A 15,611-nucleotide genomic window follows, 5' to 3' on the forward strand; every position below is an offset into this window, starting at 1 on the left:
ACAATATTGTATGTCACATACACCAGAAAAGAAAGAAATATACTGTATATAGCTTGGCACCTATTACACATAATGCACAGAGTTGAAGTTTGGCTTTTGAAAAGAAAAACTACCACTTACAGTTCCATTCTTCCAAAATGTTTCACTTCCTAAGATTATTTTCTTCAAATCAAATAAAACTGCCTTACCCTTTATCCTTTTACTATATATCAACAGCTTTATTCTTATGAATAACAAGACAAAAATAGTTGTATGACTACTATTACATCATAGGGAGCTAAAAGTAGAAGATTATTTACATGTACAGTATTTCTGTACTGTTATTTTCTTATACAAAAGAGTTAAACTATTTCATGCTTTAACAAAAAGACTAGTCCTGTACATCGGTAACAGCATACCGGTTTTCAGGTAAATCCGGTTTCCTGGAAGCTGGATGTATGGTCTGGTACAGTTGCAGAAATGTGTTCCTACACCCCCTGTGGTAACCCGTGTCTCCAAATGGCATTGTCGCAGTAGTAGTATCACTATTTATGATAGAATGGGTAGTGGTCATGTAACGACCACGTTGGTAGATAGGATTGCTATAGGTCGTATTGGTTGGCTGTTTGGAGACGGGTTGCCACAGGAGGTGTAGAAACACATTTCCACAACTGTACCTATACAGTATTATGACATGGATGAGTTCTATTGTAAGAACATAACAGAACATACTGTACAATATAAAAAATGGGAGGGTAATATTAGCAAGTCTTCTGATCTCACTATATTTACATAACAAATGACATGGGGAAAAAATCCAGTACTGCACAGTGTATAGCACTCTAGATCGGGCAAAAGAGGTTTTCCCTTGCTCTTAGTTTTGATTCCCAGTCAGAGTGGAGGAATACGTTTCTTTCTCATACACTGCAATAACATGATTGCACTAGCAAATGTTCTTACTGATGGTGGAGAAAACCCTTCTATGAATTAGCATCATGCCAAAGGGAAGGTATCCCAATAACCGCTGAGTGAAAGAATCATCAATTCAACACCTGTCTACCATCCTGTATCATACCAAATACTGTAAAAGCATCTACAAGACTAAAAATAATAGATATTTCTTGATGAAGCACATAATATCCCATATAACCCAAAAAAATATCTATTCAAAGATGCAAGTCAATAAAGTTAAATGGCCTTATGTGTAAAATCAATCCTTAAGCTTAAGACTGATAAACTCTGTGATTTGAAAATTGTGTGTGAACATAATACAGCAGTACTGAAAGTAACTTCCTTTGTATTAAATGACATAAAAAAAATTACTTCCTTTGTAATGTACAGTAACTAAAACAACTATCTGTGCATACTTTGTGGGAAACAATATGAGACCAAGGACGATAAATTTTGGTATATGAGGGCTGCCACTAGTCACACGTAAAATTTTGGAGCATATCAACCCCCACCTGCACAGATAGTTGTTTTAGCTACTGTACAAGATAAAAATAAATAAATTTAAGGTCATAAGAAAATTCTTCAAGCGCCAACATAAAATGTCAGAATAAGGCCAGAATTTGAAGAAATACTCAGGAAATATGTAGCAAATAAGTTAAGACAGTAAAATTTGTATCTGAATAAAAACACTGTACAGAATGCCTGATAACAAGGCACATGCCTTTCAAATTTGAATTACAGTACAGTATGTTAATTGAGGTGATAAGATACGGATAAGAGCCTCATGTATTCTAAATAACCTACAGAGAGCACAACTTCCCCTAAAACAGGATAACACATTGAAAGATAAAATGAACAAGTTCCATATTTGAAGGAAATTTGTTGATATCTAAAGAAATAAAAGTGTAATCTGTTCCAAAACCAGGCATAAGAAGTCAAGATAACCTAAAACAGACACAGCATACCAAATGAAACTAAGGAAGTGGTCCACCCAAAATCAAGGAAATTGGACTAAGTGCTGTTCAGATATCAATACGAAAAACATCTCCTTAACCCTTCACTAAGGGATGCCACTTTTAATATTGCATTTGGCAAATGCCAGACAATTTTATTCAGCTCAGAGGGGGGTCTACAAGGGGTTAAAAACATTTTAGAAAAAGAACTGTGTCAAGGGAAGCAGGTTAGCATATATTGTGGAACTGCTGAAAAAATAGTATTTATAAGAGTGGAACAAGAACTCTAGATGAAAGAGAAAGAAGAAGCAAAATGTGAGAACAATAGGATGATAAGAATAAGAAAATCAGATGGAGATGTGGAAATGAAAGAAGTGTCTGACAGAGCTAACTTGGGTTTGCTAAGGTATAAAAAATCAAGTCACCCACAAGTTAAATTCAAACCAATGTATTGAGGTGTTGCTTAATTTTGAATATGAAAGCAACCTTTTTTAAACAGGCTGTAGTTATTCCCCATATTGCCAATAATAAATAATGGAAGCCCCTCGAAATCGAGGATGGTCGGCCCAAGGGCCTCCTAGGCGTGAATTTGTTAAGGTGTAGAAGCTGTCGCCAACACAACAACCACATGCCAAGTTAACAAGCTGCATGACCCAGTGTCAAGGAATAGTCCGAGAAGACCGGACAACTTGCCAACTGCACTGGCTAACCATTACCTCCGAATACAATCCGCAAATCGATTAACATCCAGGTTCCCAATTACTGCTGGGTAGACAGGGGCAAATGGCGTAAAGAAACTTGCCCATAGTTTCACCCTGCCCGAGGATAGAACTCGGGTCCGCTCGCTTGCGAGGCGAGGATGCTGACTATTACACCACAGGTTGCCAATAGGGACATTACTCAAAAACCACTGAACTAACTACATGATGTGAAGGCAAGTGTTTCAAACTGAACTAAATTTCTAAAAAGCATTCCTAAAATACAGTATGAATAAAGACTAGATAGAATTATGAACAAAGTATTGCATTCTGTTACCAAACAGGATACCATGGATAAATATCCTTCCAAATCAATTTAGATTAATACATATACATGGTGTTTCAGAAATACATTTCATAATTCTGGGTGTGTATTCCTGAGACAAATGGATAAATGACGTTGTGACCATAGTTGTCAATACCCCACAGTGAGTGTGTGTGTGTGTACACACATACCATATTATTATGGCAAATAAGACGCACAGCCATATAAGACACACCCCCTATTTCAGCAGGAGTGTTTAGGATTCATTTTTGTGTTTCCCTGGTAGAGGCAAATTCAATACAACTTGAAAACTTAAACAAGTAATCCCAGGGATGCATATAAAAGAGTACTGTACACAAAATCTAACAGCTATAAATGGGATATTTCTGGATGATTCTCTTGACAAATTTGGTAGACAGGAAAATGTACTTACAGATGGATGGATAGGTGCGAATCAATACTGTATGCCACCTTGCACGTGCAATGGGGACACAAATAAAAGCAGACCTAAACACTCAGAAACCCCTATCAAACTCAAACAGGCACAAGTACGAGAACACTCATGCATGCAAAACCACCAGTATACTATGTCCCCATCTCAAGGCACACACCTACAACCTGAAGAGCACATGCCTGGCAGGATGTGGCATAAGGATCTTTCAACAAAATTTCTAATTTCCTTTTCTTGTTCCTTCTGCACTCTCCACAATTTACAAAAGTATGACAAAGTTTCTTAATTCTTTAAAACCACCATTTGGCTTGATACAATGCTGAACAACATTTAATGGGTTTATAGCCAAGTAAGGCTGCTTATTATTCAATGGAACTTCCACTGCTTATAATCAAAACATTTGAGATTTTATAGTGATTTAATGCTGACCATCTATAAATATGACTGAACAAACATTTACAGTAAGGTTAACTGCATGATCCACCCTGTTTGAATTTGGGGAAATGGTATATGTGACAAAAAAAAAAAAACTTGGAACTTGCTTTTCAATAACAGAATAAAACATGAGAAAATAACAATGTTAATCATGTAATCACTTATATTTTTTTCTTAGTCTCTAATGCATTTACAATACTGAATGTAAGTACACAAAGGACAGTAGCACATCATCTTAATAATAATTCCAGCATGTTTGCACACCTGCATGGGAAAGATGTACAAATGCAATATATATATTTGCATTTTAGGAATGGATGCAACTTGAATGCATAAAAAGAGGAAAGAAAAAATTTCAGTGCCAATCCACGAGCATAAATCTCTACAAGCTCTTAAGGAAACCTGGCTAATTCACATTCACTACCTGAAGGGGTTGGTAGATGCTGATTTGCCTTTATTCTGGTTGAACATCTCCTCCTGCCTGTAAATTCACCAAGATATATTCTCACTTTCTGATGACCTAAACAATATCTTACTGGTCAAACATTGTACACAAACACGTTTCTTTTACTGTGTAACTAATAGGAATGAAGTGGCTAATGTTTAAACAGTAAAATATTGACCTGTCCACATGGGATCTTACCAAGGAGATAGGTACAAAATCTGTCGATCTATTACTTACCTACAAATCGAACAAATGAACAACAAAAGTTAAATCAAACAATCTGCATGTTTCTATAAGCAGAGCCTTGGATATTTCAATAAACATTAATATCTTTCTCATCACATAATTTGGGCATCCATTAACACACTTTAATTACGATGTAATAATTATATTAACCCTATTTTTTTCAAATAAATCCACTATTCGTCTTTTATTGCAAGCCCCTACAATACTTGGAAATTAAAACTGAACAATTCAATAAATTGCTTTCATTACAAAGCATGAAAGCATTGGCAACTAAAAGCATAAGGATTATTTTAGTAAGAGGCATAAGAGTGGCAAGAATAAAAAAGTGGAGGAGAGGGAGGAGAGAGTGAGGAGTTTTTGCTCCCTTGTCATGGGCATATAATTTGCATATTAAATGTTTAAATGTTTAAATTCTATGCCAATTCCTTGTATCTAATTGAATTACATATCAATGCATTCTGAAATCGACAGAATCAGTAGTCTTTCTGGTTTGTATCAACCATGCATCCATGTACACATCTAAAGATTTTACACTGAAGAAATTCCAGTACGATATATTGTATGCTTATCATTAGCAAACCATGTACCTTTTTATCTTACAAGTCTTTTCTCTATAAGCTGTAATGGTCAGAAATAAGACCAATACTGTACAGATTTTCCCTTCATTCACTTTCATCAAATCACTACGGTAACTGCTTTTAACAGCCCTATAAACCATTCATTGCCAAACTCTATCGGTTTATGGATGTTCATTCCCTCACTTCTAGCCTGTCCTTTAACCTATCCTTTCAGTTCCTTTATTACCTTCTCTTCTCCCTCCTACCACCCACCTCTGAATTAGGGTGAGTTTACATGAGACGTGTTACTAGGCACCAGTTCTGATGCGATAGCAAGTAACTCCTTTCACGCCCCGTGTCAAAGGTTCCACAAACTGTGTGTAGCTTGCCCCTAGGGTTAGCAGACTAGTATGTTTTCACTCGCCTGGAACTTTGTAGTCACTCAAATTTTTAGTCACTAGTGTGGCAATGGAGCAGGCAGTTGTAATTAGTGGCACTGGCTGTTTGACTCATAAATGTTCAGTGCTGTTTGAAATGTATCTTATTACATTTTTTATGTTTACAGTTTCAGATTTATATTTAATAATCTTTGTCTCAAGAAATTTAAGAACACGGCAGGATTTTCAGCCGATAGTTCATTTAGAAGAGAAATTGAAGCACCGAGTTCTGTTTTTCTTTCAATCCAATTTTCCTTTTTCTTTTCTCCTTAAATTTTCAATTAAAACTCTGATGGACACAATGAGGAGTTGCCTGGAGAACATCTTGTTACCAGCTAGTCTGTAACTCATGCACTGGTGCTGTTCCTACAGATTTATCTGCAGGTTTATGATTTCACATGTCCATTCTGATATATTTTTTTAATAGGGTTAAATATAATGGTTTTCAGGTCCAATACTTGCTTGTCACAAATTTTATTGGGAGGAAAAGACATAATAAAAAAATTATGTTCATATTTAAATGGCACCACTGCTGGTGTGAGTAGGCACTAAATGTCAACAGCCACTAGTATGCTAGTGCTAGCACGGAAAGGCTCCTCTCACTCGTCTCCTGAGCTAGCACTTTAGTAACACTCCTCGTGTAAATATACTCTTATACTGTCAACAACCTTTTACTTCCCATTCTCTCAGTATGTCCAGCACACCTTGGTTGGCCCTTTGTTAGGCACTTCCTTCACATTTACATCATCTAGCCACTTGATTATTTTTATTCCCTGCATCTTGTTCACCCAGCATATTGCTCTCAAACACAAAATTTCTATTGGACATAATTTGCTCTTTCCTTTTACTTCTACATTTTGTTTCACACCAATAAAGTACTGGTGGTTTAACATTTCTCCTACACTTCCCCCTATCTACCGTCTTGACATGGTTCTTTCTCTCCATACATTTCTAATTACACCTAATATTTTGTACAGTATTCCTCCACTCATTGACACATACACTCCCAGATATCTGAAATACCCAACTTTCTTAATTATACTGTACCACCGATCAAACTACAGTAGTCTTTATTTCTCCCAATCTCATTTCTCAATTCATCACTTCAACTCACAATTAACATTCTACAGATACACTCTTTCAAGATTACTTGTACTTACTAACATTTATGATATTTACAAAAAACCACCGTCAGTTGCGAACAGTTACTGACTCGCTTCTCATCTGCATTCTATCAAAGTTGTACCATTCCTAATTTCTCTTCCTTTCACCTACCCTTGTACCCCATGCACAAAAATACTTAACAACCTTGGCAACATTATATGTGCTTGTGGTAGTCCAGCTTCCAATGGAAACCAGTTACCATTATCTTGACAAACTTTTACAAATGTTTTATTATCATGGTAATATAAACACCGCAATACCTAATTTTCACTTTTATTTTTCTGACACTAGACTTAATTCTCCTCATCTGTCTGGGGCCCCAGCACACTGCTCCTTTGTCCTTCAAATTATTATTCCCCCATACACAGCCAGGATATCAAAGTACAGGTAACTCGCGTTTTACGTGCGTTTGATTTAATCGTTTTTGGAATAACCCGATTGTTCAATTAATACCAAAAGCTAATTTACGTGCACCTATTTTTTAAATAACGCACTCACGGCAGTTTAAACTTGCCGTGCGTATTCGCCTGGTCGCCTGGCAGTGGAGTCGCGTGTGATGCGTGTGCTTGTAAGTTATTACTATAAACTCGCATTCATATCAACATAAACAATCTTAATATTATTATTAATAATAATAATTATAATAATAATAATAATGTAAAAGATTATTACTACTAATGATGAAGATAATGAAGTATTCTGTACAACAACTGTGACGACGTCAAGCAAGCTTCCCGCGTAACGCTTTCTCAGTTCACACCAGCACTACTTTTCCTCTGTGCTCTCATTTGCATTGTGTGTTTATCACGTACCTTTTTAGTGTTACATGCTGTTTTCCCCATTGAGCACATCTGGAAAACGTCCATCTGCCTCCTCTGGGGCGCTTAAAGCTAAAGAGGCACGAAAAACAATCGCAATGGACGTGAAATTAAATGTGAACATCCGCCTTTAGAGAGGAGAGCGTGTGTCGGAGGTTGGCCGCGTGCTTGGTTTAAGTAAGAGCACTGTTTGTACTCTGTGTGGTATATGATGGTTCCCCTAACCTGTACCACTTACATGTATTCTTATGGGAAAATTATGTTTAATTTACGCATTTTTTAATTAAGCGGTGGTTTTCAAGAACGTAACCCCTGCGTAAAACAAGAGGTGGGTGTAGTTTGAATCACTTTGATTATAACACACACATTCATATGTCTTATTTCAGCTCTTCTTTTTTATTACTGAATACAAGAAAGTGGAGTGGGAAGGGAAGATATGTGAAGCTTCGAGCAGGTTCATTAAAATTACTACTTAGGTACTCTTCTAAGCCCCTTTTTAAGGTGGCTTGATGAGGCAAAGAACAAATACACATTTTTCCTTCATAATCATACTAAAAAATAATACAAATTGAAGCCAGGAAGAAACTTAAGTACTGTATACAGGTACTGTATGTGGGAAAATAAAAATATAAGACTAAAGGAGGCATTAATGATTATATGACTGGGTTTAGTTTGACAATATCTGAGGACTGAGGAGTTACTAATGCTTGCATCAATAAGGGAAAATGGACAGATCAAATTAAAACTACCTATTTTTCATCTAGAGGATGAACGATATCACGTATGAGCGTCAACAGCTTTACCTTGATAGTGTTGATCACCATTCAACCAAAGCTCTGACATTAACTATTGACATACGTCAACACCTCCAACATAAATTGCAGGAACTGGTGGTTTGCAAAAGCTACAATGAACACCGGAAGTTGATATGGGTAATATAGAACAAATAACCTTTCCAATCACAGCCTCATCATAACACCAACTACCACACACAATACAATATCCATGATGACTGTTGACCATATCAATCGTAGATCAACCAATAAATAGGTAGTTCTTTAGGAGAAATACTTGGTCAGCATCCAAATCCATTAATAAAGCATTTAGATAGTCAACTATTTCTGCAATATGTTCATGCCACTTTCATTAAAAATTATCATTAGCCATGTTATTCATGAAAATGGTTTAACTTACCTGACCTAAGTGAAATTTAAATGGCTTAATGGAAGAAGAGTATCTTAAAGTCATTTTATTATGGCCAAGGCAAATTTCAATACAATCAGTAAACTTAATTGCAAACTCTAATTGTGTTCTGCAATTTACAGAGGACATAACAATATCTAAAAGCCTGGTGCTCTTCCTATCCACCCCTATAAGTAGCCTGAACTATCACAATATGAAGACAGTTTAAGTATCCATGGCAACTGAATGAAAACAGTGCGTCTCTCCTGTCCTAAAGGTTGCTGATTTATGGCCAGAAACCCCCAAGACCTCCGAGCTGTGAATAGGTGCCTAACTTCTATAGTTATGGAAGCGAGGACAGTTGAGTGCAGTGCAAATCACATTGCCTCCTAGTGGATATATATATATATATATATATATATATATATATATATATATATATATATATATATATATATATATATATATACACACACACACACACACACACACACAGTTGGTCCTCACATTAAGCGGTCCCGCAATCCGCGTTTCACCGTTACCGCGGTGCCTTGCCAGAACCTAACATTTTCACATTTCGCGGTCGCGAACGCCATTCCGCGGAGAGTGTCCGGCGCGACGCTATTTTTAGATTTGCCCCACGCGCCACCCGCCTGCCTGCCTCTCCCTCCTCCTCCCTCCGCTTGGGCAAGCGGCGCGGTAAGGTTGCGCAGTGTGTCTTTGTTGCGTTATCACTGACATCATATGACGTACAAGACCTTTGATTGGCCATGCATCCCTACCCTCCTCTGCTGCTAGCTGTAATTGGCTTAAAGTATTATGACGTGTCCACCCGGGGCAGGGAGGGAGGGAGGAGAGACGACGCTTGACCTAGCCGCGACAGTCTCATCCCTCAAGGCCACTCCGTATTAACGCGCATCCATTGTTCCGTAAAATGGCTTCCGCCGGACCACCACCCCCAGAGAAAAACCTTTCCTTACCTGGACCCAGCGGCACTAAGCCAAAGAGGACACGACGTTCCTTAAGCTACGAGGTGAAGTACCAAATTATTCAAGATTTGGAGAAAGGAACACGGCAAGTTGATCTCGCGCGCCAGCATGGCGTCAACGAATCTACGATCCGGACTATAAAGAAGGATTCAGCCAAGATAAAGGAGCACATGAAGATCACAAAGTCTACAGGTGCTTCTATGATCAAGTATTTTCACAACCGGGTGCTTCTCAAGACAGAAAAATTACTTGTGAGGTACTTGGTGCGTCAGGCGCGACGCAACATGGCGGTCGACACGCGCTCTGTGAAGGACTACGCACGTGAACTGTACATGGCAGTGGCACGAAAGATGGGAACTTCAGAGCCCAAACCCTTTACTGCTTCCTCTGGGTGGTTACAGAGGTTTAAGATCCGGAACAAGATCACCAATATAAACATTGGTGGTGAAGAAGCGAGTGCTGATCGTGCTGCGGCTCGGGAATTTCCTCCGTTTTTACGTGAGATTATGGAGGAAGGACAGTACAGTGACGACCAGGTGTTTAACATGGACGAATCTGGTCTTTTCTGGAGAAAACTACCTTCCAAGTCCTACATTGTGAAGAATGCCAGCAGGATTCGGGGCCGGAAAATGCAGAAGGAACGCATCACCGTCCTGTTTGCCACCAATGCCTCCGGTACCTGTAAGCTCAAGTTATCGGTGATCCACACAGCCCGCAAGCCGCACGCCTACAAAACCATGGACATGACCAAGCTAAATGTCCACTGGCTGACAGCACGTAAGGCATGGATGTTCTCTACACTGTCCCTCTCCTGGTTTGATGACTGTTTTGTTCCCGATGTAAAGAAATTCTGTGAGCAACAGAATGTCCCATTTAATATTTTGTTGCTGCTGGACAACGCACCAGGACACTCGCCCCTACTGTTAGATCGTCACCCCAACGTAAAAGTGGTCTTCCTTCCTCCCAACACTACGTCTATATTACAGCCCATGGACCAGGAGTTGATTTGCAATGTGAAAGCTGCATTCTCAACAAAAAATTCCAGCTCCTGAACGACTACACCAACACCAGGGAAGAGTTGCGTGACCTGAGTGACACCACCACCGATAGCAAGAGCGACGAAGATGAGGAACAACGGTTAGAACAGCAAAAAATACTCTTCAAACAATTCTGGAGAATATTTAACATCAAGAAAGCTGTGGACATCTTGGTGGAGTCATGGGATCAGCTGTCTATTGCTACAATTCGTCACGCATGGAGACATGTGTTGCATGGAATACCAGGTGAGAGGAGGAGTCAATCTGTGACTGGTGAGGTTCAGAATGTTGCAGTAGCAGTGGACCTTGCCAGAGAAGCTGCGCAGACTGTTACAGTTCCAGGCTTCTCCGAGACCACCAACGACGACATCCTGGAGGTGATCAGAGATCCTGAAGTGACTGCCGACGAGATGATGGAAGAAGAACACGTCAGTGAAGAGGAGGAAGAAGGTGCGTCAGTCTCCGAAGAACACAGTTTAAGTCATAGTGATATTAAGTGTGCCATGGAGTTTGCAGAGAAAATTAAGTCCGTCCTTTCCCGCGACAATGACGATGACCGCTATGAAGTCTTCCATAACCGGCTGGTGCAGGCTATGGAGCCGTACATCACGGTGTATCACGACAACATCAACGCCAGCCGTCAGCAAAGCATAACAGATTTCTTCACCCGCAACCCACCACAGCCAGCCCAAGCCAGTGATAGTGACAGTGAAGTTGACTTTGAGGGATTTGTCAGGGAAGCCCTGACAACTGTAAGTGACAGTGATGATGATTCACCTAGTAATGGTGATTCACCTGAGGGCCAGTAATCTGCCCTCTGCCTCGGAACCAGCCTCCATCCCCGTATGCCGACCCATCTCTTCTACTACCGTAAGTGTTCCACAAAATTTTTAGTTTTTTAACCTATTCTTTATTTTTCCTATGTTAACCTTTATCTTTCCTAACCTAACCTCTTCTATATTACTTGTTTTTTCATACCATCATAAAGTTAAGATAAAATTTTTACTACAACATAGTTGTGTGTCGTCAAAAAGTGGAGTTTGGGGATCGGCCTGGACTCCATTTCAATTAATCCCATATGTTATGTTATTCACTTTCCGCGTTCCTCACTTTCCGCGGGACCCTCTGGGTTACATTAACCGCGTAATGTGAGGACCAACTGTATGTATATATATATATATATATATATATATATATATATATATATATATATATATATATATATATATGTATGTATGTATGTATGTATGTATGTATGTATGTATATATGTATGTATGTATGTATATATATATATATATATATATATATATATATATATATATATATATATATATATATATATATATATATATATATATATATATATATATATATATATATATATATATATATATAAAATTCCCTCCAGAATGCGCTGTAGTCTCCACATGCTGTATCCACAATGCCCATAATGGGCCATCTTGTCAATGGGACTCGCATTCACCCAGAGAGCAACCAGTCAATATCAATAAAGAAAATATAAAGCAATGAGGCAAATTCAAGAGAGAAAATAGTACCACCTCTTCGTGTCTATGAAGAGTTAATTGCTCTGATTCATAGGGAATATATCTAACCTAACCAAATCACAGATTGCACCAGACTTATTCACCTATGTAGTAAATCTTGATCAAGTCATTGCTTAAACAATTATGGGCAACCTGGCATTCTGGAGATAACATCCCTGGTTAACTACAATGACCACACCAGACACTATACAGTATACAATTCTCTCCAAATTCACAGAAAATGGGTGAAAAAAGTACAACAGGCACTTTAAAGAAGCCTCAAAAGACTCAAGAAAGGGACTTTTATTTTCCCAATAAGCCAGTGTCATATTTCAAACAGTGAATAAAATTCTTAAAATACATTGTCCCATTTAACATTCTTTCATTATTATGATACGATTTCTATACCAAGGCTCAACACAATGTTGTGTGAATTCGTTATTATGTTGTCAGTCAGACGGCACTACTTTGCTCTGTGCAACACTTCCCCATCTGCTTAGTGATGCTGTACAACGTAACCATGGAGCATCAGTCTCGCTTACGCCTCTGCCGAGTGAGAATTTTGTTGCACGTTCTGTGTACCTCGTGTTCACCTTGTTTTATATTTTACTCTACTTTACCTATTGAAATGGTTTCAAAATGACCAGAAAGCAATTCTGTTTGTAGTGCTAGTTGCAAGAGGCAATGGTAGGGCATCAGTTTTGCAATGAAGATGGATGTTTTACGTCACTTTAAAGCCGGCTGAGGATATAGGGGTAGCGCTGGGCTTAGCTGCTACCATGGTGCAGACTATTCATGCTAGTGCTGAGAAAATTAGGACCAGTGGAGTGATGGAGAAAATGGAAAAAATGCTCGCGATTTGGACCGAACACCAAAATCAACACAATGCTCCTGTGTTGTTATGCAACATAAAGCCAAGTCTTTGTTTGATGACATAAAGGCCAAGGAAGGCGAAAGCTCTAAAGATGAAAAGTTTAATGCCAGCTGAGGTTGGTTTCGGCATTTTAAGCAATGGTACAGTTTTCATATCAAAGTGACTGGTGAGGCAGCCAGCGCTGATATCGTAGCTGGAGAAAATTTTATCCCAGAGTTAAAGAAAATGGTCGAGGAAGAGGGGGGTACTCGACCAAACAAGTGTCTTTATGTTGGGCTTTTTGGGAAGCATATGCTCAACAGAACATATATTGTCCAAATAGAAAGGACTGCTCCCAGCTTTAAAGCAGCAAAAGACCGAATAATATTGCTGCTTGGGAGAAACGCTTCAGGAGACTTCAAGATAAGCCTCCTGATTTCACATGCTGTCAACCCTTGTGCCTTAATGGTTATTTGAAGGATCACCTCCCTGTAATTTACAGATCTCTTAAGGAGGAGTGAATGACCAGTACCCATTTTAGCAGTGTCTCTCTGTCCATGCACTCCCTGCATGGAAGGATTATTGTGCTAAGGAGAATATGGACTTCAAAATTCTCCTCCTCATTGACAACACTACTGCACATTCGCTTAACCTCAGTGATAATGTTAAGTCACTTTCCTTCCTCCTATTACAACAGCCTTGATACGGCAGTTAGCCCTAGATGATGATTTTTTTTTTAAGGAGGAAAACAGACTTCACATCAGACAGCAGGAGAAGAAGCACAAGATGTCCACCAGGAAGTGGGGGTAGGGGGAGAACCCTCTGGGTCTCAGTGACTCCTGCCAACATCCCATTATTTGCTTGCTTCACCTTTGGCCATCGGTGAATAAATAATGTAAATTATACATTATTGTAGTTTACATTATTTATACAAGTGTACAGTGCTGAATAATCAGGTATATACAATTGTGTTTATATTGTCTTAATTGTGATGCATGTTATGGGGTGAAGGGGGGTTGGGATTGTTACCTACTTATTTCTTAAGTTTCTTATGGAAAAAATTTATCTGCTAACTTTGTTTTACATAACATTGCAATTTACAGAAACGTAACCACGACATTAACCGTGGACTTACTGTATGCATTTATTACCTCATCATCACCACACAATTACAACAATAAGAGCTACTAATGAGAATATATCAAAGCATATTTCAAAACAAGGGAAGGTAGAGAAAGTTAAAAATAACTGGGACAATTAACTTTGTGTGTATAGTCTTAATAATAACGGCCTGAATCTTCTCAGACCTGACTGAAGGTTCACAGTGCAGAGTAGGATTTATCAGGTTTCTTGTTTCCTTGTACCAAAATGTTCAACAATGTTCAACACAACCAGTTTAAAGAGCTTCATCTGGTGTTGACTTATTGGTCTATGGCTATTCTCAGCAACCAAACCAAATGGTTAACAGGCACCAGCTTGGCAAAGCCATTGGAAGACTCACAGGTAACTTAAGAAATCCTAAACAAAGCTACTTTATATAGAAATTCCAATTATAACAATTTGCAACAATAACATTGTCAGAGATAAGACTGACCAAGTAAAATGTAAAAGAAAAAGTTTTATCAATTATTAATATATTTCAGTCACCAAGAAGTAGTCTTAATATCAGTGCGTTTGTCAATATATGTAGCTTGCAGAGGTACCTATGAGCATGGCAGAACATACACAGGTAAAAGTACTGTATAATGTTTTGTGTATACAACTGATATACAGTGTATTATACATTAAAAAAAAAATAAAAATAGAAATGCAAAAAACTGTCAGAATTTTGATATGGTGTAACTTAAAACAAGAGTCACCTGAAAGGGTTAGTAGAAGATGGAGAATCTTTCTTTTCCTCAGAATTCTCTGGTTTCCTGTAAATTCACAAAGGTGAGGAATTCCTTTCTAATTTCAAATGACAATTTAAAAATATTAATTTTTGTTACAATGATAATAAAAAATATAAATCTTAAACACATGCTGAAATACAGTACTGTACAAATGAATTTGCTACAGATTCATCTTCTAATAGTAAAATAAGGTCCACATTTAGTAGAATATATGAGGAAGTGCTCATGCTATTTATACTTTTAAATAATTCAGTAATGAACATCACTGAAATTGAGAATTTAAAGTGAGACAAACACTGATACTCTACATGTAATCCAAACACTTATTGTGTCTAAACACCATCATGCATCCTAGAATACAGAGGGAAATAGAACAAATTAAGAGATTATAATGTTACATTAGTAATGTATCTTTTTAAGTAAAGTGAGTTAATACATAGAGAAATGAGGCATTAAAGCATGAAATCCTATTCTATGCCAGACTCTAAAGTGAAGGCCAGATGAGACCCAGCACACTGAGCACCCCATGACAGAGGCCACTACTGCCAGAGGGCAAGATAATTCAGCAGCAGAAAGGAAAATTATGTACTGTATTATTGAATAGAATAAAATATTTGTTGCCAATGTAACTCTTCATTCAGTCCTACCCACATT

The 15,611-nt window shown here is 38.1% G+C and overlaps 1 protein-coding gene across 15 annotated transcripts in view; it reads right to left on the minus strand.

Annotated features, from left to right (window-relative positions):
- LOC121864252 (dnaJ homolog subfamily C member 5-like) overlaps nt 1-15,611 on the minus strand; it is a 102,941-nt gene that overhangs the window by 22,779 nt on the left and 64,551 nt on the right. For 7 of the 15 annotated variants that reach the window (XM_042363315.1, XM_042363316.1, XM_042363323.1 and 4 more), the window contains 2 exons: nt 14,925-14,981; nt 4,217-4,273 (listed from right to left, as the gene is read on the minus strand). The exons of 4 other annotated variants lie outside the window; for them this stretch is intronic. In XM_042363315.1, the coding sequence (XP_042219249.1) occupies nt 4,217-4,273; nt 14,925-14,981 (114 nt within the window). The remainder of the gene's footprint in view (nt 1-4,216; nt 4,274-14,924; nt 14,982-15,611) is intronic. 4 more of the 15 variants (XM_042363326.1, XM_042363324.1, XM_042363320.1 and 1 more) reach the window with 2 other exon arrangements.

Source organism: Homarus americanus, unplaced genomic scaffold, assembly GCF_018991925.1.
Source record: "Homarus americanus isolate GMGI-L3 unplaced genomic scaffold, GMGI_Hamer_2.0 scaffold26351, whole genome shotgun sequence".
In the NCBI taxonomy this organism is placed as follows: domain Eukaryota; kingdom Metazoa; phylum Arthropoda; class Malacostraca; order Decapoda; family Nephropidae; genus Homarus; species Homarus americanus.